Source organism: Zingiber officinale, chromosome 9A, assembly GCF_018446385.1.
Source record: "Zingiber officinale cultivar Zhangliang chromosome 9A, Zo_v1.1, whole genome shotgun sequence".
NCBI classification, from domain to species: domain Eukaryota; kingdom Viridiplantae; phylum Streptophyta; class Magnoliopsida; order Zingiberales; family Zingiberaceae; genus Zingiber; species Zingiber officinale.
In genome coordinates, this window is record NC_056002.1 from 19663416 (window position 1) to 19690635 (window position 27220).

Genomic DNA, 27220 nt, shown 5'->3' on the forward strand with positions numbered 1-27220 from the left:
GGGAAGAAAAAGTTGCTGCATCGCGAGGGGGAGAAGAAGTTGTTGCTTCGGGGGAGAAGAAGTTGCTGTTGACGCGAGTGGATTTCATTTGCGAAGTGGAGAGAGAAGGCTGAGGTGGAGTTGGCCACGCGGGCTGCCAACGGGATTGCAGAGAGTTGTCACGGAGAGTTGTTGCGCCAAGTATCATTTCACATTAATAATATAGTGTTAACTAATATTGATAAGAGAAAATTATTTATATTATAACACTTGTTATTCATGAGTCCTACAGCAACATCAGATAGGATATTTTTAAACCAAAAATAGAATAGAAAGCGTTGTTTTAATAATAAATAAAAAAATCCAATAAAAAGAACCCTTTTAATTTTATCAAAATGTACTACAGAACTTACTTTCATTGGTTACATCACATCCTAATTCAACTCGGTTGGGAGCTCAAGAATTGCATAGTTCTCGTCATCAATTCTCAAAATTTTGCAATATGAACATCCTATCTAACACCCACAAGCATAAGGCTTCCATGTCCATGACGAACTAAAAAGGACTTTGATAAAGTCAAAGTTTGCCAAATTAAACAAACCAAGCAGAAACTTTCAAACGCTAAAGCAGAAGGAAATTTTACACTAGATTTTCAAAACGTTTCTAAGAGCTTAAAAAGTTCTGACTTGCATTGCTAATACTTTTTCCAAACGCTAGAGCAGAATGAAAACTTCACTTAACATAATACATACTAGAGCAGAACCAGAAACTCACTTAACAAAATGCATGCTAGAGCAGAACCAGAAACTCACTTAACATACATATTGCTAGAGCAGAACCACAAAGTCACTTAACAAAATACATGCTGAAGCATAACCATAAACTCACTTAACAAACTACATGCTTCATAGTTATGTCTTTCTCAATGATCTAAAAGAGGCTTCCTCACCAAAAAGAAGTAAATTGGCGTGAAGATCCCCATTCTGCAATAGTCGAACAAAAGAGATTGTCAATGCATAAGATTTAATAATTTGTCACAAAAAGAAATGCATAACATAATAAGTAGTTTTGACTATACTGACGTCAAATAACGTTTAAGTTCCACCACTCATCGTGTGCAAAATATATATTTTCCAGCATGATAGATTTTATTTACCTTCCACCTTCCTTAAGCGCATCAGCTGCCTTTTCAAGAAATGATGTAACTCTGTTGCTTCCTGCTGGGGCAATTCTGGCAAATTCCAATATCTTAACCTGCAAAGTAAGATGACACCTGCTATAATAAAACACAGCTTGAAATGTAACAAATTAAACCTAGAAAATAGAAAATATTGTACCATAGTTCTCACAATAAACCGGCCAAAAGCTGTCGCACGAAAGCTAGTTATTGAAAATTGACTTGTATCCAGAGGCAAATACCAAGGTATAGGAGAATCGGATGCAAGATCCTTCTCCCATATGACCTAAAAGGGAACATGATGAGTGCACAAATGTTGGTCAATAGGGTTATACGGATATAAGAAGCCACATTTTTTATTTACCTCAAACCCTACAAGCTTCAAAGCATCAAGACATTGTCTATTAGTTTTAATATCAGGAAGTCCAGCTCCAAGCTCGATTTCAGCCTTGACTTTTTTGTGACTTTCATTATTCGGATTGTAATGGTCAGTCAAGCACCACTCATCTAGGGCAAAATACTGACCAGGCTTTAACACTCTGTAGATCTCCTTGTAGCAACCAACCTTGTCAAATCAAATTGAAAAACCATTCGTAAGTCATAAGAATGCCTGCAAAAATGAGAGAAGTAGATAGAACTACATATATACCACATCTGGAGCATGGCAAGTTGCTTCAATTGCATAGACTGCATCAAACGTGTCATCAGAAAATGACATTTTCATGAAGTCATCCTGCACTTCCCAAGAAGCAATAAATAGCACATTCAGCTAATAAATTTTTATTCTGAAAGAGATCTGAAATGCCAAAATGCATAACTAAAGGATAGCAGAAACCTTGACAAATTCACATGATTTAGTTAATCCTGCTAAGCGGTTGAGCTCCTGTAGAATGACATATTTGTTAGGAAAAACCAAGCGATAAATGAATATTATGTTAGAATTTTGGAACCATAATTGTAATTATAAATGTCTAATATCATCAATTAAAGAAGTCATAGTTTAATGTGATCTAATTTATGATTAAGGAATATGACTTAAGGATTTAATTGTTATGAATAAATTAATGTGGATACCATGTGCAATTTCTAATTTGTTGAGGGGCCAAATTAGAAATAAGCAACTTAGGCATCTATAAATAAGGGTTATGGTCCCAGTTTGCAGATGACGCTTTTGTTTTGTTTCCTCATCGACAAAACTTTCTAGATACTAAGGAAGATCTACAAATTGAAGATCTTGCCCAAAATCAATTGCATACTATGGATTCTGGTACGCTTCCGTAATTTTCTGTCTATCCAGTTTATAATTTCTTAAGAATTTGAATAGAATGCATAAATTTTGTGCCAATTTATTCTATCATATTAATCATGTGAATGCAAACTAAAAGACTTCTGCAAGCTTCATTAGGTGCACAAATTATGGGAAAACCATGTCCACCTACCATTCCTCTTGAGATCTGAAACTCGTTGTTGTTCAACCCTGTAATGGATGCTGAGCTGCAAAATTCACATGCATTAAACTACTTTGGCAAATGTTGTGTACTACAATATCAACTCGCGGTCACAAATTCATACAGAACACTATGCAAGTACATACCCATTATTTTGAGCTTTTAACTATAATTAGATTAAAGCAATAAAGATAGTTAAGACATAAATCTAATAATTTGGATTCTCTCATATGCATATCCTTGTCTGATTGTGTATGATAGGTGTAATAGTGGAAAGCCAACGGGCCTTTGTCTTCTATTATATATGATAGAAAGGCAAAGTTGACGTTGATTCCAGCTAGAACATAGGGAAGATGGTCACATCTTTTCCTATGCTTCACTCACTGCCCAGCTCATACCAAAATAACAAAATGAAATAGAGATTATGAATCTTCATCATTTATAGTAACGATACATTCAATGGCAAGTAAACACGTACCTGAATCTAGCAATCTCACGTAGAGGCCCACCAATTCCGCAGCCTACATCCAGGACCTAAATCACAAATGAATTCAATAATTGCGGCTATAAAGTTGTAAGCATCAGAAATAATCAATCACATTCAGTAATTGTACAAAAGACTAATACCTTCATCCCAGGTTTCAACGCCAATTGCAGCGCAAGGAAGTGCTCGTGCCTCTTAATGCTTTCGCGCAGAGACTCTCCTTTCCATCTACATATATAAAACTTAAAAAAAATCAGAATTTGAGGTAAGACTAGAAAGCATGAATAAAAAGGGTTTCTAGGCAAGTTTTATAATCCTTCTCCACCATCATAAGATGTTTTAGGGATTATTGACAATAATAAATAGTTGATACCTAGAAGCAAAGTGAAATGATTCCCCCCAACCAAACTCATAGAAGCTAGTGACAAGATCATAGTACTTGTGTACCTGAGATTTATAAAAGAAAATACACAACATCATTTGTCCGATAATATGTAATAAGAGGATTTATTACAACTGTAGAAGTTTGATTTTGGAACACCAACAAATATACGACACTTGATTACCAGACAAATGATTAATGATAACAGCAATAGTCACAAAGTTAACACCTGAATTCTCAACCAACAACCAAATTAATATCCAAAAGACACTCAACTTTCAATATTGTAACAAATTCTAAATGTAAATAAAAAGGCAAATTAAATTTACTGATATATAAAACCTACCATCTCAGAGCAGTTTGCTTTTCTTAGTTCTTCTTCCCCTCCATAATAGGCATGGTAATTTTCATACCTAACCATCAAGCATTTATATTAATATATCAAGTGGATTTCAAGTTTTTGACATTTTGATATTAACGAAATTGAATTCTACTGAGAAAAAATAGTCTAGTATAGCTGAAACAATATCCTGTGGTGAACATGGAAATAAAATAAAATAAAAATAAATTAACTCAAGATCCATATAGCACACTTATTAGCTCATCTAATTCCTCCAAGTGTGCTTTAAATTTAAGGAATAATTTTAGCTGCAAGAAAAACACACAAGGATGGCAAAGGCTAAGTATAATGATTCTAGACCGCTGCTTATTCAATCAACCAACACTTACAAAGTGATCCAGAGAGTTGATTAATGTTGCTTGGCACTTACCTTTGATGGAAATAGATCCAAAATTTTCAAAAAATTGAAGTTCCTAAAAAAAGGGTCTATTTGAATAGGAATAATTGAAAGATGGAAAGCTAATTCCATTATTATATCCTCCCGTGGTCAAAGGGGGCATTGCTTAGATTCATAGAATCATGGCTAACAAGAATCATATGGATAACATGAAAGTAGCCGTTTTATTCATCAAGTTTAGTCAAACTTGGGAGCAAGACTCCAACTCTTCCTCTGGCTAAAAATGGTCAACTATATGTTCATCTTCTAAATTAATCATCCACATGGTGTTTCTAATGCTAGTTTGGTGTATTGCAAGACATTAGGAGTATAGATCAGGATAAAGGGAAATTCAAATATAGAGAAGAGAAAATATACGATATTGATTTTAAAAAAAGTCATAATAGATTGATTAGCAATAAAATGGTGACAATAGAAAATCCCACGTGCAGCAATGCAGCAGATAATGGCTCTGGGGCACCTAGTGATGAGAAGGCATCATCGTGGAAGTATTTATTCATTTAATTAATCATGCTGACGGAGAAACCAACACATGAATTGAGAAACAATATACATTTATGTTTGAAGGTTGAGATTAAAATATATATCTCTGTTATTAAATCAAACATGTGTTGGATTTTATCCCACTATTCGGTGGGCTTATATGTTATTTATAAGCATGCGGAATTATGCCATTAACTAATTCCATTATTATCTATAAGATAATAATAAAATTGGATATGTTGTTATTTATAGGGCATAGTCCCTGTAGGGTTAAGGATTTTGACATATTTCTTTGCTATCCATTGGTGAAGAGATTACGACAGCATCACCCTAATTCCTATGGAAGGCTTGCCCCTTGTTCTTCTTCTCCCATAAGATTTGGATTTCGATTAAAGATAATAGCAATTCCGTTGTATTCAAGGAGTCATCTTTATTTTGGCCATCTTTTATTCCCGTTTAAGTTTGAGTTTAGTTAAATTACCAATATATGATTTTCAATGTAACAAGATCTTGTGAATATTTTCATATTTTCTCTTGAGTTCATAATTGTTCTAGAATTCATGTGGTTAGAAAAATAATTATTCTATCAGTTGGTATCAGAGCCATAGGTCATTTCATCAATTTCATAGCGATAAAGGTAAGGTTTTCATTGATTTTGATTTTTGTTTGCTACATTTTGATCTATTGGTGTAAAATGATCCTTGTTCATCAGAAAAATAGAGAAGAAAACTAAGGATTTCATTGATTTCAAGTTCTTCATATTTTTCCATGAACACTAGCGAAGAACAACGATGATTTTTGGTAATCGTCGCCACTTTAGTGTAAATCGATGCTAAAACCCTAATAAATTTGGATTACTCGACTGATGAATTCGATCAGTTGCCATCGATGATCCATAAATTGTGAATAAAATATTTCTTAGTCGACTAGGCATCAAGGACCAGTCTACTGTTCGCACATAGGTCACAAACAGAACATTTAAGAGTCGACTGTCGTTAAGCGTCAGACGACTGTTTGCACATTGGTCGCAAATAGAAATCTTCTTAGTTGTCTGGGGTACTCGACTGGCTTCGGTAGTCGATTGCCATTAGGGTGCTCTACTGCCATTAAGAACCAGGAGATTGTTCGCCCACGGGTAACAAACAGAAGGGTTTCAAATCGATTGTTGCTCTCAATTGGTTGTTGCCAATCAATTGTCATTCATTAGCAATTTAATGTTATGCATAAATATGAACAATTAAGGTTGATCAATTGATTATTCTGGTTCGGTTAAGTTTTTAGGATTTTCTTGAGTCTATTTTGTTGGGGTTGTAAGGTTACAAACATAGTCCCACATTGAAAACACATGGGAAAGATCATGGGTTTATAAGAGAAAAAATATCTCCATTGGTATGACGCCTTTTGGGTAGAACCCAAAAACAAAACCATGAGGGCTTAGGCCCAAAGTGAACAATATCATGTCATTGTGGAGATATCTAAATTCTTTTCGATCCTACAATTGGTATCAGAGCCCGGACTGCCAGAAGGTTTAACTGCCGACTGTGCACAAGAGCTATGGTCTGATTGAGCCATGTGGGTACAATATTAACCTCGAATAAAGAAAGTGGAGGCTCCTATATTTGGATCAAGAGGACCAGACATCAGGCAGGAAGTCCTAGTTGCAGCTAGGTAAGGAAGTCCTAGTAGGTCGGGTGGGCCAAGGGGCAGGAAGACCTGCTAGGTTGAGGATCGGACGTGGGAAGCCTGTGGTCCTGTGGTCCTTTGTTTGAGAGGGGGGGGGGATTGTTGGGGTTGCGGGGTTGCAAGGTTGCAAATATAGTCTCACATTGAAAACACATGAGAAAGATCATGAGTTTATAAGAGAAAAAATATCTCCATTGGTATGAAGCCTTTTGGGTAGAGCTCAAGAGCAAAACCATGAGGGCTTAGGCCCAAAGTGGACAATATCATGCCATTATGGAGATATCTAAATTCTTTTCGATCCTACATATCTATGCACATGTTATTGAATTGAACTAATATCTCGACCCAAAGGAAAATACCATAGGTAAGTTTAGAACATTTAGTGTCGATAGACATATATATATGCTAAAAGTAATTGACCTAAAGGAATATTACTTTTAAGCCAGATATATGTTTAAGGGTAGCTCACAACTAAGGAATAATTTTTTGTTTAATCATGCACATAATATGTCAATCCAAAGAAGACATATTATGTGGTTGATTAAGGTCATTGTGAGTTATGTACTCAAATAACTTATATAAAGTGTAAATTATGCACATAATGTGTTAGCCCAAAGGAAGACACATTATGTGGTAAACTAAGGTTTTGAGTTATATAAGAGAGTACCACTAACAAATTATATTTTTGTCCAAAGACGGAATATAATCTTGTATTTGGTATCTCATTAAAGAGCTCATTCATGCACATCTTTTATATTCCATAATTCAATAAATTATTTATCTATGTTCTTGTCTATTAACGTGAGCTTAGGGTGCATTTTCGCTTTTAGTTTAGTGTAATCAGTAACTGCTAATAATAATAATACTCCTATACTTACTGGATCAAACTTTATCGAATAAAATTGTAGTATTTGACTGTATAGACTTAAACTATGTATTGAGATATGATCGTCCCGCACCTCTTACTAGTGTTAGCATTACAGAGTAGAGGATTGAATTTGAAAAGTGGGAGCGATCTAACTGTATAAGTCTAAGTATCATGAAAATTTCAATTCCGAAACGTATAAGGGGCTTAAAAACTGAAGGAGAGAATACTAGGAATTTCTTGGAGTAACTTGTAGACCATTTCACTTCAAATGAAAAAGTTGAGACAACTACGGTGTTATCAAAGCTTTCTCAATGTGGTATAATGGAAATGAAAGCATAAGTACATAATGGAGATGTCTCATCTTATTGCAAGACTAAAGATACTAAAACTTGAAATGTATGAGAGTATATTAGTGCACTTTATCTTAATGTCTTTATCTGCACGGTTCATTCCTTTTAAGATTTCTTATAATACTCAAAAGAAACAATGAACATTAAATGAGTTTATTGCTCAATTTTTGCAAGAGGAGGAGAAACTAAGGTGTGAGACATTTGAGAGTGATCACTTCTCATCTACTTCTCAAGGTTTGAGAAAGAAATGAAAAAAGACCAATTTTAAGGGAAAAGGTAAAAAAATAGTAGATTCTAGGGTTTTTGGTCATTAAAAGTAAAGAAAATAAGATAAGGAATCTCATTGTTTCTTCTATAAGAAAAAGGCCATTGAAGAAAGACTGCCCCAAATATATCAACTAGCGTGCTAAGAAAGGTAAACTTCTAAACTTTATTAGTTTGAAAGTCAACCTAGCAATTGTGCCTATTGACACTTGATGAATACATACTAGTGCTACTACTCACATAAATGTCATTATACAAGATTGTCTCAGGAGTTGACTATCGCTTCATGGTAAAATATATATCTATACAGGGAATGACAAGAAAGCTAAAGTAAAGTCAATAGGTGTATTTAGACTTTATTTAGAAACTAATATCCTTTTAGGTTTGGAAAATATATTTGTTATACTGTCTTTTATATGGAACTTAATTTTTATTTCTTGTTTGAACAAATTAGGCTATTCTTGTTAATTTGAAATGAAATTTTTTGTATTTTCCTAAATTTAGGGGGCGTTTGGTTCTTCCCTAGGAATAGGAATCGGAATGGGAATCATTGTATTGTGGAATGAGAATGGGTATGAGCATGGATATCACTCTTAAAAATAATGTTTGGTTAGTTGTATATCTTCTATCGGAATAAATCAAAGTTTCCTTTTTTACCCTTAAAGGAAAATAAGAAAAAAAAATTAGATGTGAGAGAAAGATGAATGTGAGAGAAAAATATGATGAAAGAGAATGATGAGAGAGAAAATATTATGAGAGAGAAAGTGTGATAAGAAAGAATGAAGAGAGAGAAAGTGTGATGAGAGAAAATAAAAAAAGAGAGTGTGATTGGAGAGAGCATGATGAGAGAAAATATGATGTGAGAGAAAGTATGATGAGAGAGGATGAAGAGAGAGAAAATATAGTGAGAAAAAAATGAGGAGAGAGTGTGTGATGAGAGAGATTGAGGAGAGAGAAAGTATGGTGAGAGAAAAAGATAACAGTGAATATGATGGGAGAGATTGAGGAGAGAGAAAGTATGATGAAAGAGAAAGTGTGTTGAGGGAAAAAGGAGGGAGTGTGATAAGAGAGATTGAGGAGAGAGAAAGTGTGATGAGAGAGAAAGTGTGATGAGGAAAAAAAGAAGGAAGAGAGTGCGATGGAAGAGATTGAGGAGAGAGAAAGTATGATGAGAGAGAAAGTGTAATGAGAAAAAAAGAGGAAAGAGAGTGTGATAGGAGAGATTAAGGAGAGAGAAAGTGTGTGATAAAATGATGAGAGAGAAACTATGATGAGAGAGAAATTGTGATGAGAGAGAACAAGGAGAGATAAGTGATATGAAAGAATAAATAAATAAATAAATATATTTTGATATTTGATATTAATGGAGAAATTTTTAATTTTAAGTCAAGGGTATTTTTGGAATAAGGGAATATTTTGATTGATGAAAATAGGGTAATGGCTCATTGAAGGGGAGGTACATGGAAATGAGTTATTACCCAATTTCAAGGATTCATTCCCTTATTTGTATTCCTATTCCTATAATCCAAACATTAACAATGGGAATCAATGATTCTCATTCCCATTCCCTACTCCTATTACCCTAAACTAAACGTCCCCTTAGTATTGATTAGTAATAGTTCCTTGATTGATAAGCTATACCGACTAAACGCCTTAACTCACAACAAAATAATATAATGCATAGCATATGTACAAAATGTAATTTGACTAATGAGAATTTTTTCATTTTGTGACATAGGTGTTTAGAACATATATCCAAATGATTCCTAGAAAGATTAATGTCATATAGAATTCTCAATTCCCTTGACATGTCAAACTTTGATGTCTACATAGAGTGTGTTAAGAGGAAGACAACAAATAAAAGAAATATAGTTATCAACCAATGTAGTAAAGTAGCTAACACATACGAACATTTATGGACTATTCCCTAAGGCATTTTGGAACAGACACATATATTTTATTAGTTTCACAAACAAACTATTTATGATATGGCTATTTATACCTTATTCATGAGAAGTCGCAATCTTTTTAATATGTTCAAAATTATTAAAACCGAAGTTGAAAATCAACTAGGAAAGAAAATTTAGGGCGTTAGATCCGATCATAGTAGTGAATACTATGGTCAGCATGACAGTTCAGGTGAACAACATCTTGGATTGTTTGTGAATTACGTGTGGGATCTTACATTAGTATATCATGTCCTGTACTTCCAATTAGAATGGTGTAGATAAATAATGAAATCATATCCTAAAAGATATGATAAAAAGTATGATATTTTTTATTCTTTATTGAAGTCTTTATAGAGTGAAATACTCAAGACTACAGTATATATACATACTTAATAGAGTATCTAGTAAGATAGTGACTAAACCCCATACGAGATGTAGACAAGTAGAATGCATAGCATTAGACATTTACATGTATGACCTATCTAGCTAATGCTAGTCTTATAGGCCTAATGAAAAGAAACTAGACTCAAAGACGGCCAGTTATAATTTTATAGGATACTTTGAAAAGTTAGGGACTATAAATTTTTTGACCCCTCAAATAGGTCCTTTTCGAGATGGATAATGTCAAATTTATCGAACATAATGGAAGCATTAAGATTAGGGATGCATTTTCTGTAACACCCCAAATTTCCTTGTTCTGAGTTCTAAAAGTGCTTATAAATATTTAGGAATGCTTTAGAAATATTCTAGAGATTTTTAGAAATTTTTAGAGTATTTTTATAGAATTTTCGGAGGTCGTTTGATATTTTTACCAAAAGAAATAAAGTTGCGGCAAAAAGTTATTAAGCCGAGGTTTGACCCCAAAACCTCTTAGTAAACAAAGTCTTAAGCATGTTAGGATAACTAGGTGCCCCAGCATGGGTGTACTAAAAGAAAAGAGAGCAGAATAATTTTATGCAGAGAAAAGTTAATAAATACCCTTAGGTATAAATAGAAGAACTTAAGTGAAATAAGGGGATTCTTGACCTAATTCCTCCTCTTTCTTTTGTGCACCGATTTCCTCCTGGGTTTGGGCGAAAAACAAAAGAAGCCTAGGGCTTCTTGTGGTGGTCGGCTAGGACAAGTTTCGAGGGAGCTTTTGGATATTTTCCGACTAGTCTCGACGAGAGGAACGCGTGAACGTAAGCAAAGCGCGAGGATCTCAAGTTTCACCGGAATCCTATAGAGGTTTCGTGTTAGTAAGTTCAAGATAATACTGTAAGTACTGCTCACCTGCAGTAAGAGATGTTTTCCGTTGATTTCTCATCGTAGAAATATTTTATGTGCAGATTTCTTTTGTGTTCTATGCATGATTGTGTGTTACCTAGTTAGTTTCACTTATAGATGCATATGAAAAAATACCCTATCAGTATTTTGAGTTTAAGAAAAGTATAAGAAAGATAAAGAAAAGAAAGAAAAAGGCCAAGGCTTAAGTAGATCCCAAAGTCAAGACTTTAGGGATTTTGGCACACAAGGTGCTTGTTAAAATGCCAAGGCATTTAAAGAATAAGTAATTAAGATATTTTACTTTGAAAGGCTAGTACCCGACTTCCAAGGTTGTCGTAAATAAATCCAGGTGACCAATTCCGAGGTCTTGGCCCTGGTAGACCGAGGTCTGCTCTTTTAGGATTGGTGGCTCGCTACCCCAACCTATTAGGGAACGCGCATAAGATGGTACTTACGCCTTAGGGATTCCAAGTGAAGCTGTTTATTTTCAAGTATATGCTTTAGCAAAGTTTTCAAGTTTAAAGAATTTCCAAGTTTCAAGATAAGTTAAGAAAAAACAAGTTTAAGAAAGTTAAATGCTTGTTTATGTTTAAGAAAATTAAATGCTTGCATATGCTTGTTGCCTTGAGTTAAACATGTTTTAGTTCCTCTATTAGTACAAAAATATTTACGCATGTTTATCTGTACTATCAGTGTAAGTAATAGTAAACATTCTGGCATGAAAAATATTTTAAAAGTATGTTTGCATATTTCGAGATTTTTGTGAGCTAGATAGTACTTATTAAGCCTTGTTGCTTACTAGTTGCATTTCCTCTTACTGCAGATAAAGGAAAAGGAAAACAATAGTGAAGGAAGGCGACAAGGGGATGTGTGATGGTATGTGTGTGATGCCTGGATTATGAAAAACCTTGGGAATTTGTTGGGAGCATATTAAGATTTCTTTTTAAATTGCTACTAAAATTTTAGAGATTTTACTTTCTAATTATTGTTAAGAGGATGTCATAAATTGTTAGTTTTACATTGGTCGAGTGTCATATAGTATTTTTGTTATTAATGATTGAATAGACTAGTTTTGGTGGATGCTTGTTAGATAATATGATTCCATATTTTTCTGAGATGGATGTTTTTGGGCACATGAAGTATACTATTTGTTACATTGTATGTAGATTAGTTTTAAAGAGTGCAAAAAATTCATTATGATCTTTCGCATGCAATTATAGTTAGAAATGCTTTAACTACTTTAGAATTATGAGTTGAGTGTTGAAATGAATCATTTATGTTCCTTTATGTGTTGCATGTTTCGTAAGAATGCATTAAGAAGCTAGTAGTACTTATGCTACTTAACTGCATGTTATGATGTCGCTCACCGTAAGAACCAAATTAGTGGAAAAGTTCTGCATTTAAGTTTAGAAAATTTTATGTACTATTATCATTAGCGTAAGCAACACTAGTTAAGTAAAGTTCATAGATAAGTACCGTTCACCCTAGAGAGCACTAGGAGGGTAGGCGTTACATCTTCTGAGGAGGAAAGCATTGAGTATATATCATATTGAGGTTACTACTAGTACAATGAGTAGAGGTATGGTATCTATACCCCACATTGTCGATATTGCATGTCCAGTAGAAGTAATGAACCAAGATATTTTTGTATTATCTCTATTATAATTGGAGGAATCTTTCACTCAGGGTGAGATATTGCCTCATATGAATGAATAAGTATCTCAACCACTTCAACCACAAGTGTCTTTAAGGCGATCCACTAGGGCAAGGAGATCCATGGTTTTTTATGATTATGTTATCTCTAAAAGCATGATTTTAATATAGAATTAGAAAGTGATTCTACATTATTCCAAGAAGCCTAATAATTCTTTAATCCCAAGAGGTGGATCAAAGCCATGAAAGAGGAGTTGAAATCAATGGCAGATAATGACGTTTGAAACTTGTCAAATTGCCTATAAGAGCATGACCTATTGGTTTAAATGAATATTAAAATCAAACAAGATTCATTGGACAATATCGAGAAGTATAAGACTTACCTTTTTGCCAAATGATTCACTAAAAAACGAGGATATTTATTACAAGAAGACTTTCTCATCTGTCTCAACGAAAACCTCCTTTAGGGTAACCATAACACTTGTAGCTCATTTTAATTTGGAGGTACACAAGATGGATGTAAGATTGCATTACTTAATAGTGACATTGAGGAGACTTTATATATGGTGCAATTGAAGAACTTTAAGTTTAAAGACTTGAAACACCTAGTATGTAGATTAAAGAAGTTTATTTATAGTTAAAACGGGCATCCCGCCAATGATACCAAAAATTTAATCAGGTGGCTACTTCATTTGGTTTTAAGGAGAACCTATTGATCAATATATATATATGTCAAGTTTAATGAGAACAAGTTTTTTATACTTGTCCTATATATAGATGATATATTGCTAGTAAGCAATAATAAAAGTCTGTTATAAGAAATCGATTCATTTCCATCAAGTAATTTTGAAATAAAAGATCTGGGTGAAATATTCTTTATTTTAGGCATACAGAAATATCATAATTGATCAAGAGTGATTCTTAGACTTTTACAAAAGACCTATATTGAAAATATCCTTATATGATAAAACATGCAAAATTGGCACTTGATGACACACTTGTGTTTAGAGGTGAGAGATTCAGTTTGTAGCAGTATTTGTTGGAACTCCAAGGTTGGTTTTGGTGTGACCAACAAGTTAAGTTAGGTCCTGTCTGTTTCTAACCTGATGTCTAAGTGCGCACGGTAGTTCCGAGGTACGAAAGCCGGAGCGGAAGATTGCTCGTGGAGCAAGAGACGCAGCTAGCGAGAAGGACGGCACGCGGTGCGTCTGAGGGACGAAGACTGCGGATGAGTACGCTGGCGGACGAGAAGGAAACTTACAGCGATTCCGAGGGACGAGAAGCCGGAGGGAAGCCTGCTCGAGAAGACCGGAACTTGGGTTCGGGTGAGCCCTATTCCGGATAGCAGAGATCACCCAAGCAAGCGGATCCGGAGTAGAAGACCCGGACCGAGCCGAACCAAACCGGAGCAGTGGTCCCCGGATGAAAAAGTCAATGTTGGTTGACTTTGGGCTCCGGGGCGCCCGGAACAGTCCGGGGCACCCGGAACCCTTCCGGGCGCCCGAACCCAGTATTTTGACCAGATCAAGTTTTGACTCGATCTGAACGTTGGGGGATAAGTTTTTCCCCCCCCCCCCCCCCCCCCCCCAGGACGCCCGGAACCCTTCCAGGCGCCCCGACCAAGGCTATAAATAAAGCCTTGATCCAGAAGCTTCAAATCAACTCAGTAATTACCATTCCAAACACTTGTGCACTCACTATTCTAATTTAGCTTCTGTTTTTGTGCTTTCACCGCTGTAAGAGGCTTCTCCGCCTGAAGGAGTTTTTGAGCTTAATCTTCCTTGGATTAACAACCACATCGGTTGTAACCAAGTAAACATCTGGTGCCTCGTCTTTTCTTTTATGCTTTTATTTATCTTGTTAATTCATTTTACAAGTGTTAGCTTAATCGTTCGAGAAAGGGTTGTCTGTTTTTAATTAACAGGTTATTTACCAACCCTTCTAGCCGGCCCAACGGTCCTACAAGTGGTATCAAAGCCGAGATGCCTCAGAAGGACTAACCGTCGTCTGAAGCAACAATGGCCGGAGCTAGCGACTACCCACCAGCATTCGAGGGGGAGCTTTCTTCATGGAAGCAACAAATGAAGGTATTTCTTAACTCTGATATTGGTATTTCTCTAATAATGAAAATAGGTTATGAAGCACCGAAAGACACGAACGGAGAGAAAATCGGCATACGCCTCTGGAATGAGAAGCAACGTGAAGAGTCCATGGCGAATGCTCAGGCAGAGTTTCACATTCTAAGCGCAATAGCAACTAAAGATTTCGACAGAGTCGGAGAGTACAAAAGCGCGAAAGAACTTTGGGAAAAGTTCTTAATGCTCTACGAAGAACCGGTTGAAGTCGTCTCCTCAATAGACATCGAGCCGTCATCAGAAGAATCCGAGACGGAAGAAATTACCAAGACAACCCCAACAACCGAAGTACATCCCGAGATCGATGAAGGGGGAGAATCTTCGGAAGAAATTAATTCAACAGGGGGAGAACCAACGGCCGACAAGGTAAGTAAGCTATGACCTCTACCCTCTGAACAACTGATTCAATTAATCAAATTACCTGAAGATTTTTGCGAACCAAAATTTGAATTATCGAAAGAACTGTTCGAATTAGAAAATCTTCGGTCGAATAATTGTTGCAAATTACAAAATATTTTTACGAAAGAATTATGCAACTTAAAAATATTATCGAAAACTTTTTCCGGATCTAAAAATTTCGAATTACAAATTACTTTATTGAAAAAGTTTTGTGAATTAGAAATTGATTCATCAAACAAAATTTTCAGATTAAGAAATCTATTATTAATAGATTCCTGCAAACTCTTATTGTTAAAAAATTCTTGCAAATTACAAAATATTCCTTCAAACGAATTTTGCACATTGCCGAAAGAATTTTTTATATTGTCAAAAAATTTTATCAAGTTAAAATCTATGCCATCTGAATATTTCTGTGAAATTGAAATTCAAAAAATAATAGAAATTAACATGATACAAATTTCTGCATGTATAATCTTTGTGGCGTTAAATCTAAAGATTGATTTAAGAAATTATGATAAGTTAAAATGAAAATTTAAAACTTTCTGATAAATAGAATTAAGAACTAAATAAATAAATAAATGCATAGAAATTTTTTACATGTTTAAATTTCCTTGCATAAAAGTCTTTTAGGCTTAGAAAGTTTTTTTAAAACTTTTCAAAAAACTATTGTTGACTTAGAAATATTTTAACAGATAACTTTTCAAAATTTTCTAAGTCTTTAAACCCTTAGAATTTTAAACCCCATTTTATTGTGATCAAAGGGGGAGAAGAAGAAGTATAAGTCTAGGGGGAGGTAGAGAAAATTGAAAATTAAAATTTTCTGTTGAAATTTAATTTTTTTTTCTCTATCTTACTGCACTTAATTGCAATATAAGTTAGTTTATGTTTTATGTTTTTTTTCCCTAGCTTAACTTGGGTTGATCACACCAAAAAGGGGGAGATTGTTGGAACCCCAAGATTGGTTTTGGTGTGACCAACAAGTTAAGTTAGGTCCTGTCTGTTTCTAACCTGATGTCTAAGTGCGTGCGGTGGTTCCGAGGTACGAAAGCCGGAGCGGAAGATTGCTCGTGGAGCAAGAGACGCAGCTAGCGAGAAGGACGGCACGCGGTGCGTCCGAGGGACGAAGACTGCGGATGAGTACGCCGGCGGACGAGAAGGAAACTCACAGCGATTCCGAGGGACGAGAAGCCGGAGGGAAGCCCGCTCGAGAAGACCGGAACTTGGGTTCGGGTTAGCCCTATTCCGGATAGCAGAGATTACCCAAGCAAGCAGATCCGGAGTAGAAGACCCGGACCGAGTCGAACCAAACCGGAGCAGTGGTCCCCGGATGAAAAAGTCAACGTTGGTTGACTTTGGGCTCCGGGGCGCCCGGAGCAGCCCAGGGCGCCCGGAACCCTTCCGGGCGCCTGGACCCAGTATTTTGACCAGATCGAGTTTTGACTCGATCTGAACGTTGGGGGATAAGTTTTATCCCCCAGGGCGCCCGGAACCCTTCCAGGCGCCCCGACCAAGGCTATAAATATAGCCTTGATCCAGAAGCTTCAAATCAACTTAGTAATTAGCATTCCAAACACTTGTGCACTCACTGTTCTAATTTAGCTTCTGTTTTTGTGCTTTCACCGCTGTAAGAGGCTTCTCCGCCTGAAGGAGTTTTTGAGCTTAATCTTCCTTGGATTAACAACCACATCGGTTGTAACCAAGTAAACATCTGGTGCCTCGTCTTTTCTTTTATGCTTTTATTTATCTGCTTAATTCATTTTACAAGTGTTAGCTTAATCGTTCGAGGAAGGGTTGTCTGTTTTTAATTAAAAGGTTATTTACCAACCCTTCTAGCCGGCCCAACGGTCCTACAGTATTCACAACTTAAACTTAAAATAAAAGAGATGTAACAATTTCCTTGAGTTAATTGTAGGAAGTCTCATGTATGTACAAATTTGTATGTGTTCGGATATAACATATATAGTGGAAATGTTAGAAACATATTTAAATAACCTAGAAGTGATGCATTGGAGAGGAATGAAAAGAGTGATACAATATTTACAGAAAACTAAAGAACACATGCTCACATCTTAGAGGTCCGATCACCTGAAGGTGATTGGACATTCAGAATTCGATTTTGTTAGATACTTGAATAGCAGAAGGTCCACTTCAAGCTATATTTGTATACTTGATGGAAAGGATATTGTGGTGCAATCATGCTCCGGATAAGAAATTTTAATGATTGATAATTATTTAAGTTTAGGTTAATAAGTTGTATCTCACTTGAGCTACGAGTGTGCAGGATAAAAGAAGTCCAAGAAAGTCGAAGACTGAATTCTTGGCAAGAAGAAATCTAAGAAGATCGAGGATCGGGTTCTTAGTAAGAAAAAGTCCATGCAAGTTGGAAGATAAGGGAAACCAAGAACGTCAAGGATCAGTTTTTTAGTAAAAGGAGAAAACTCGAGTAGATCTCTACTATATTAAATTTCTATTCACAATCACTGTATCAAATTACTATTCATAGTTATTGTAGTACTATTACTCAAGCAAACCCTGAAAATATCTCAAATTATGGATTTAGAGTCGATTGGCTGATCGATAAACTATATCAATCGACTGATACTCATGTTTCAACATTACTAAAGCTATATTCTTATTTTACCTAGTACTCGATTGACCTTAATTTACCAGGACTTCTTTTGCTTAGCATTCTGTCAATTTTGACCAGTTGAGACTTCCCATTGCCTAGCACTCAGTCAACCTTGACATATTGAGATTTCATTGTTATTTAGCATCCAATCAATTTTGACCTATCGGAACTTTATCGTTGTTGGACATCCGATTAACTTTGACTTATCAGGATTGCATCATTGCATAATATCCTATATATCAACCTTAACCTATCGATATTTTCTTATTACCTAACATCTAATCAACCTTAATATGTCAGGATTACACACCTTGTGTCAACTCCTTGTTGAACTTTCGATCTCCAAGTATTTGATCAACTATGACTCACTTGGACTTTGCTCTTGTCAACTAACATAATCAAATATCGAAACTTAAACTTGAGTCACATCAAACTTGATCAATCTAGTCAATTTTGACCAGAGGTTGATTACACCAACAATCACATGTACCCCAAATAGAAGATTGTTGGATTTTATCCCACTATTTGGTGGGCTTACATGTTATTTGTAAGCATGCAGATTTATGCAATTAAGAAACAAACCCATTAAGTGATATAATTAATGGTTATTGTAAGTTTGTACTATTGGATGTGAGTTTATATGTGTAGAACTCGTTAACTCATTTCATTATTATCTATGAGATGCTAATAGAATAAGGTCTGCTACTATATATAGGACATGGTTCTCATAGGGATAGGGATTCTGACAAATTTCCTAGCTACTAATTGGTGAGGAGATTAAGATATCGTCATCTTAACTCCTGTTGAAAATTTATTCCTCGTTTTTTTTCTCCCACAAGATTTGGATTTTGTGGACAATTTAGAGACGATGATGATTCAACTGCATTCAGGTCATCTTTATTTTGACCTTCGTCTATTCTAATTTAAGTTTAATTAAATTGCTGCTATATGATTTTTTTGATGTAAGTAGACCTTGTGCATGATTTCCTATTTGTTCTTGAGTTCATAAGGGTTTATAATTCATGTGGTTAGGAAAAAAATTATTTGATCAACATGGTCATTATTGTGCCCTTAAATTAAAGAAAGAACCGATACTAATCACAAGGCATTAAATGAAGAGAGAAATATATACTGTTGAACAGCAGATTGAACATCTTTCTTCTTAAGGTTGCCTCCAATTCTTAAAGCGAGATCCAAAACCTCAGAGTTTGACATCTTCCAGTCAGTTTTCTCTGCGTTATACGAATAAAATATAAACAAAAAAGGGACTTAGATGACCAAAACCCAAGGCAGAAATACAACTCGAGTTTGAGGATATGATCAATGGAGAGAAACAGGTAACAAATTTTAAAAGGGTCAGGAAAGATCAGAAAGTTTGAAAAAGGGCGGGTCATACTAAAATAGAAAAATCCTAAGAAGGCTGTAAAAGCAGGAAACAACAAAATCGGCCAAACTGATCCATGTAGATGGCAAAAGAGTAAAGGTGAATCAGTATTTACTTTTTCATTCCGAAAAAAAAATACAAAGACGTAATTAATCATCAAGGCTTTTTTTTCTCTCTAAGAAATAAGACTAAAAAATGACATCTCCCAACATATATAAAATTATTTGAAAAAAAGCATTTACAGAGAGAACGAATATCACAGGAAACAAAAGATGCCATGACGAAGCGATCGAAAGAAAATGAAAAAACTACACAAACTGAAGAGAGATCGTTGAAACGACAACGATCGAGTTCCATAGTCCCAGAAAAATACCACTGTTGTTACCAATGTCACCTCGCTTTGTTGGCCTTGGCATCAGTGACGACGAACTTGAGGAGTGGGGATAACAAATAAAAAGAAAAGAAAGACAAGGGATCCTAGAGAAATGCAGATCGAGAGGCAGGAGCAAGCAACTCACCTCGACGAACTGGGATTTGTGGCAAAGAGGCAGGCCGAGACAGGATCAGCAGCACTGGTGTGGTAATACTATATAGGAAGGAAGGCGTTCCAGGTGCGGGGCTGGGACGCCTGTCGTCCGCATCTGATCTGTGCCCAGCAACGAGCGAGAAGTGACGTGGGATCACAAAGTATCTTAATTATCATTTTCAGATTTTTTTTTAAAACAAATTAAATAACGCATGATCATATATTCTTCATTGTGGCATAGAGATAATATTTTATAATTATTTCGTCTTCCGGGTGCGATCAATAATGCTAAATCTCTTTTAAGGTAAACCTATTCTCCCATTAGAGTGAAAGTAATAAAATTAAATCTCTTTAAATTTCTCATAAATATTCTCTATCTAACATCAAAATGTATATTTTATTCATCTACATATAACCCATTTATTAATGGAGAAAGTATTTTTATAACAAAATAACATTTTTAAAAGACATTTTAATATTAACTTTATATGTTAGGAGATATTTTAAAACCTTTAATAGACAAATGAGTAATAAAAAGACACAATATTAATAGATATATTAAGACGAGTGAGAAATGAAAATGGTCCAAAAGGTCATTTTCATGAAAGGGTCATGGTCAAGAGGAAGAGGAAGCGAGTGAGACATTATCATAAATAAGAGAAAAATTAAAATGAAAGGAGGCTTGATATCCGAATGAGTGTAGATTCTCTGGACCGCAAAATGTGGTCCAGGGATGGACTACAAAGTGCAGTCCAGGGATGGAAGTGCGGTCTAGGAATGGATCACTCCATTTATTGGTGGAATCCCACCAATGAACGACCCCTGATTCAGGAGCGGGCCAAGGGTACGGGTCCAGAGGATCTCATCCCATATCCAAATCTTTTGAAAATCTTCTATTTTAATTAAGGAGGATAGATCCCCGGTCCACGAAAAAATGGACTAGGGATGAACCACTTATAATTGCGATTGGATTGTGGCCATGATCCGTCCATAATTAATTGTGATTTCTTTCTAGATTCACCATTTCGATAGGTTATAGTTTGGGTCGAGACGTACTGTCGGAGGCCTCTCGGAGACTGCCGGTGGTGGGCAAGCTAGGCTGTCAAGTGCCGAGCGGAGGTGACCTTCGAGCATAATATGGGTTATGATAAGCTGGCCTGTCGAACGATGTGGAGGCCATGGTTAAGAGAGAAAGGAGAGGCCCATAGCTAGGTGAATGTATGATTAGTAGGGTAATAACCGACCAAATGAAAGATTTTCTCCAGGCGTCCGGTCAGGCGACCGGGCGCTGTCTGACCGAGATTAGAAGCGTTCAACCTTATGAAAACTTCTAGTATATGATCGGCCGAGCGAGGGCTGGACGAGCACAAGTGTTTCGATACACGCTTGGATGGGCAAAGCCTGACTGAGCGTAAAGACACTCAACCTTATGAAAGCTTCTAGTATATGATCAGTCGAGCGAGGGTCGGACGAGCACAAGTGTGCCTATACATGCTTGGATGGGCAAAGCCCGACTGAGCGTAAAGGTACTCAACCTTATGAAAGCTTCTAGTATATGATCGGCCAAGTGAGGGTCGGACGAGCACAAGTGTGCCTATACATGCTTAGATAGGCAAAGTGCGACCGAACGTAAAGGCACTCAACCTTATGAAAGCTTCTAGCATATGATCGACCGAGTGAAGGCTTGACAAGCACAAGTGTACCTATACACGCTCAGATGGGCAAAGTCCGACCGAGGGTAAAGGCACTCAACCTTATGAGAGCTTCTAGTATATGATCAGCCGAGCGAAGGCTTGACGAGCATAAGTGTGCCTATACAAGCTCGGATGGGCAAAGCCCGATCGAGCATAAAGGCACTCAACCTTATGAAAACTTCTAGTATATGATCGGCCGAGCGAGGGCCAGACAAGCACAAGTGGGCCTATACACGCTCGGATGGGCAAAGCCCGAGTGTAAAGGCACTTAACCTTATAAAAGCTTCTAGTAGGTGATCAATCGAGCGAAGACCGGACAAGCATAAATGTGTCTATATACGCTTAGACAGGCTTTGCCCGTTTGAGCTTAAAGGCGCTTAGCCTTATATAGGTTTTAGTGTAATTTGTAATACCGGACAAGTGAAGGCTGAGCAAGCATGAGTGCACTTATATGCGCTCGGTCGGGTAAATCCCGACCGAGCTTAAAGGCACTCAATCTTATAAAGCCTATAGTACATTATCAGCCAAAATATGATTAACAGAAGATATTCTTACAATATAATATATATATATATATATATATATATATATATATATATATATATATATATATATATATATATATATATATATATATATATATATATATATATATATATATATATATATATATATATATATATATAGCTTAAATGATCGGCTAAGGTAAGTTTAACAGAAGATGGTGTACAAATAGTAACTTTACGACAACTTGGTAAATTTGGCAGGAAATATTCTCTAAAAGTTTCTTCAGTTAGGGGGGCATATGCCTATTCATATTTCATCAGGAATATGAGTCATAAACGACAAAAGAGGTACATCTGGAATAAAAAAAAAATTCCTTGAAGGATTATTGCACAAAAACTAAAGTGGTACTTCATCTTCTAACAAACTCTAAAAAACTGGGGACCACCTCATGATTAGATACACGCTTGGATGGGCAAAGCCTGACTGAGCGTAAAGACACTCAACCTTATGAAAGCTTCTAGTATATGATCAGTCGAGCGAGGGTCGGACGAGCACAAGTGTGCCTATACATGCTTGGATGGGCAAAGCCCGACTGAGCGTAAAGGTACTCAACCTTATGAAAGCTTCTAGTATATGATCGGCCAAGCGAGGGTCGGACGAGCACAAGTGTGCCTATACATGCTCAGATAGGCAAAGTGCGACCGAACGTAAAGGCACTCAACCTTATGAAAGCTTCTAGCATATGATCGACCGAGTGAAGGCTTGACAAGCACAAGTGTACCTATACATGCTCAGATGGGCAAAGTCCGACCGAGGGTAAAGGCACTCAACCTTATGAGAGCTTCTAGTATATGATCAGCCGAGCGAAGGCTTGACGAGCATAAGTGTGCCTATACAAGCTCGGATGGGCAAAGCCCGATCGAGCATAAAGGCACTCAACCTTATGAAAACTTCTAGTATATGATCGGCCGAGCGAGGGCCAGACGAGCACAAGTGGGCCTATACACGCTCGGATGGGCAAAGCCCGAGTGTAAAGGCACTTAACCTTATAAAAGCTTCTAGTAGGTGATCAATCGAGCGAAGACCGGACAAGCATAAATGTGTCTATATACGCTTAGACAGGCTTTGCCCGTTTGAGCTTAAAGGCGCTTAGCCTTATATAGGTTTTAGTGTAATTTGTAATACCGGACAAGTGAAGGCTGAGCAAGCATGAGTGCACTTATATGCGCTCGGTCGGGTAAATCCCGACCGAGCTTAAAGGCACTCAATCTTATAAAGCCTATAGTACATTATCAGCCAAAATATGATTAACAGAAGATATTCTTACAATATATATATATATATATAGCTTAAATGATCGGCTAAGGTAAGTTTAACAGAAGATGGTGTACAAATAGTAACTTTACGACAACTTGGTAAATTTGGCAGGAAATATTCTCTAAAAGTTTCTTCAGTTAGGGGGGCATATGCCTATTCATATTTCATCAGGAATATGAGTCATAAACGACAAAAGAGGTACATCTGGAATAAAAAAAAAATTCCTTGAAGGATTATTGCACAAAAACTAAAGTGGTACTTCATCTTCTAACCAACTCTAAAAAACTGGGGACCACCTCATGATTACGGAAGTTATATGAGGTAGTATAAAAAGGGAATCCTCTCCGTTGGCAAGGTTGCAATTCAAGCATCCAAAACTCTACTTCTTTGTACTTTTCATCACTGTACTTCTTCTTCTTCCACCTTCAAGAGAGAGAACTGACTTGAACATCAGAGGGTCTAGCTCATCTCGTTGTGCGCAAGATCGTTGAGAAGCTCTTCCGGATCTCTAGGAGTTCATCTTCCTTGAAATTGTTGTTCATCGGAACCAGCACACCTTCTCACAGATTTCAGACAGGATCAATTGGCGTCGTCTGTGGGATTCTTCACTTGGATCTGAAGCTACGAGATGGAAGAAGCTGGAAAACTTAACACCATAACCATGACGCAAGAAGATCCAGAGTTGCTCATCAACGCTAGAGTGCAAAAGTTATTACAACAACAACAACAAGTCAATACTGGTACAGTGCCCATGGCTCTGAATCCAGTGATATCGACAACTGCTTATCAAAGGGAAAGAAGAGGTGAGGAGGAGGATCCTGCTTGCTTGCTTCCTACTCCTCTCTCCCCAACCTGACGTCCTCAAGTATTTCTTCGCACACCTTTTGAACAAAGAGGATGAAGGGAAGCTCCCTAAAAATCTTTTGGAGAAGCACCTATATGAGATAAGCGTAAAGGGAAGATCGTAGCTAGTGACAGCTCTCCTGCGAGGATCGTTACTCCATTCTCTTAATGAGTGTTGGACGATCCTTTGCCAAAGCATTATCAAAACTTAAACATCGAAGAGTATTCGAAGACAACTGATCCAGAAGATCATCTTCTTAAATTCGAGAATGCTGCTCTCCTGTAACAATTTGCTGATAGTGTTAATACCGGATGTTCCTCACTACATTTGGAGGGGTAGCTCAAAGATGGTTTAAGAGGTTGCCATATAACTCTATCCGTCGTTTTAAAAATTTTTGTAAGGTATTTCTTCATCATTTCTCTAGTAATCGGCGATATCACAAAACCCCCTGGAGTCTTTTTTCAATCAAGTAGGGGCCCAAGAAAAGCATCAGAGCTTATATTAAGAGATTTAATCAAGTAACTATAGATGTTCCTATGACTACTGCGGAGATCTTGGTAAGTTCCTTCTCTCAAGGACTTAATAATAATGATTTCTTTAAAGATCAGGTCAGGTATCCTCCCACCAACTTTGATCTGCTAATTAAAACTAAAAATCGTAAACTTAAAGGAAAACTAAATCAACTCTAAATTCAAAACTAAATGATTAATCAATTAATTAAACTTGAAATCACTAATTAATTAGTTAATTTTCTTTAACAATTAATCTTAAAATTTCTAAGCTAAAACCTAAATTAATAAATAAAAAAAATAAATTTATTAATAATAAAATTAAAATTAATTAAAACATAACTTAACTAAATTCAAGGTTAATAAATTAAAACTTAAACTAAAATTTAATCTAAAACTTAAAAAATATAAACTTAAACTAAAACTTAAAGTAAAAAAAAACTTACACAACATAAAATTTAATCTAGACCTAAATTCAATACTAAAGTTTAAAACTTAATTCAAACTTAAATTAAATTAACACTTAATCATCTCAAAATTAAACTCTAACTTAAAATGATAATTATTTTGAAATAAGTAATAACTAATCTAACAATTATAATAATGTAAACCAAATCAATCTAACTCAAAACTAATTTAATTCAATTAATTACCTCTTAATTTATAATATTATTTAAAACTGAAATTAATAATTAAAGTTAAATTAAGTTTTAATCTCAAACCTAATTTATTTACTTTAATTTAATTCAAAAAATAATTAAATCATTAATTAATTTGAAGTTAATTAATTTAACTTTACAAATCTAATTAACACAAATATCAAAATCCAAATTTAATTTTCAACTTAATCAATTAATTTATAAATTATCTAATTTAATATGTAAATTAATTCAGTTTAAATGATCTTAATCTAATTCAAAATTAAAATTAATTAATTTAAAATTAATCAATTGATTATTAAGTTGCTTTAATTAATCTAAAATTGATCAACAACTTAAACGGATCACCTTATTTTATTAGTTTAAATTTAAGTAATCAATTATTTTAATAAATTATTAATCCTAAATTAATTGATAAATTTAAATAATAATTAATTAATCTTGATCAATTAAAAAAAACCTTAATTAAGTTTAACTTAAATAATTCAATAATCAAATTTAACAAATAATACTTGATTAACTAAATCAAACTTAATCATTAATTAAATTAACTTTAAACTTTAACCATTAGTTAAACTTTAATCAAGTATTAATTTTAACCTAATTACTAAAATAATTTGAATCATATCACACAACTACAGGTTTATTTAGGTTGATAACTTAAAAATAGTGAGATTAAATTAAAACTATTCCAAAATTTTGGTCTAACATATATTTTTCATATCCCACATAGACTTTAGGTTATTATTTAATTAAGGGGGAGCATCAACATCATTTTAAAATCAATCTTTCCAAAATTTTTTGAAAATTCATGTTTTCAAAACTTATTGGTTAAATATTTCTTTTAGACTTATGGATTTTAGAATATATTTCAAAATTCTCTTTCTAAAATATTTCAAAAATTATACACTTATTTTTCTAAAAAAGTATAAATGTTCTTAATTAGGAAATTTTACTTCAGCCTTTCAAACCTTAACTTTTGTATCAAAGTTTCTTCTTCAAATTTTTGACTTAATTTTTTTTCTAAAATTTCTAAAGACTAATTTCAAAACATATTTCACTATTTTCTCTTAGAAAATTTTCTAGCTTCCAAAGTTTTCCTTAGAAAATTTTTCTAACAAATCATAAAATTTATACTTTCTTAATTTTTTAACTTACACTTATTCATGAAAAATTTTAAGTTAATTCAATTAAAATAATTCAAAGCTTAGATATTTTATAATTTTTTTTTAAACAAACTTTTTGTACTATTATTTTTTATCACATTACATCTAACTTATACTTAGAGAACCTTGATTTCAATAAAAAAAATTTTCAAATGATTTTTCTAACTCAAACTCTTAATTTTTCCTTGAACTGCTTCAAATATGTTGGTTGGTATTACCCCTATTTTTGATGTGTGTCAAAGGGGGAGAGATAGTAAATTTAGGGGGAGTTATTGAACTTAGGGGGAGAGTTAAATGTTTGTTTACTTAACTCTGCATATTTTAACTTAACTTTGAACCCTAGTTGCCAAACATCAAAAAGAGGGAGATTGTTGGTGCAGGTTGCACTAGAATCAAACTTAAATTTTGTTGTTGTCAAAGGTTCAAGTTAAGTCTTGTTGTGATCTAACAAGTTGACTGAGTGTGCAGCCTGTTTACTCAACCGGGAAAGACCTAGTTGGAGGCTAGGCAGGAGAAGTCTTAGCAGATCGTGGAACCCAGGTGAAAGTCCAAGTGGGTCAAGAGGACTCGACGCTTGGCGATGTGATCGAGAGGTCTGGAGGACCGAAGATCAAGAGAAAAATCCTGGCGAGCCGATCAAGGCTAAGTGAAAAGTCCAAACTAAATCT

General features: G+C 35.2%; 1 protein-coding gene across 2 annotated transcripts; it reads right to left on the reverse strand.

The window, feature by feature from the left end:
* Nucleotides 1-769: 769 nt before the first annotated feature.
* On the reverse strand, nt 770-20004 carry LOC122020864 (cycloartenol-C-24-methyltransferase 1-like). Of its 2 annotated transcripts, XM_042578892.1 has the most exons (13): nt 19849-20004; nt 19079-19178; nt 3817-3883; nt 3462-3535; nt 3232-3316; nt 3083-3138; nt 2596-2650; nt 1992-2039; nt 1806-1889; nt 1521-1721; nt 1317-1442; nt 1136-1233; nt 770-962 (listed from the first exon to the last, which is right to left on the reverse strand). In XM_042578892.1, the coding sequence occupies exons 2-13, from the start codon at nt 19159-19161 to the stop codon at nt 902-904; spliced, it is 1038 nt and encodes a 345-aa protein (XP_042434826.1). In that variant the 5' UTR covers nt 19162-19178; nt 19849-20004; the 3' UTR covers nt 770-901. The 2 variants fall into 2 exon arrangements, with proteins under 2 accessions (XP_042434826.1, XP_042434828.1); XM_042578894.1 differs by lacking the exon at nt 19079-19178 and having other exon boundaries at nt 19849-19973.
* Between the last annotated feature and the right edge of the window lie 7216 nt (nt 20005-27220).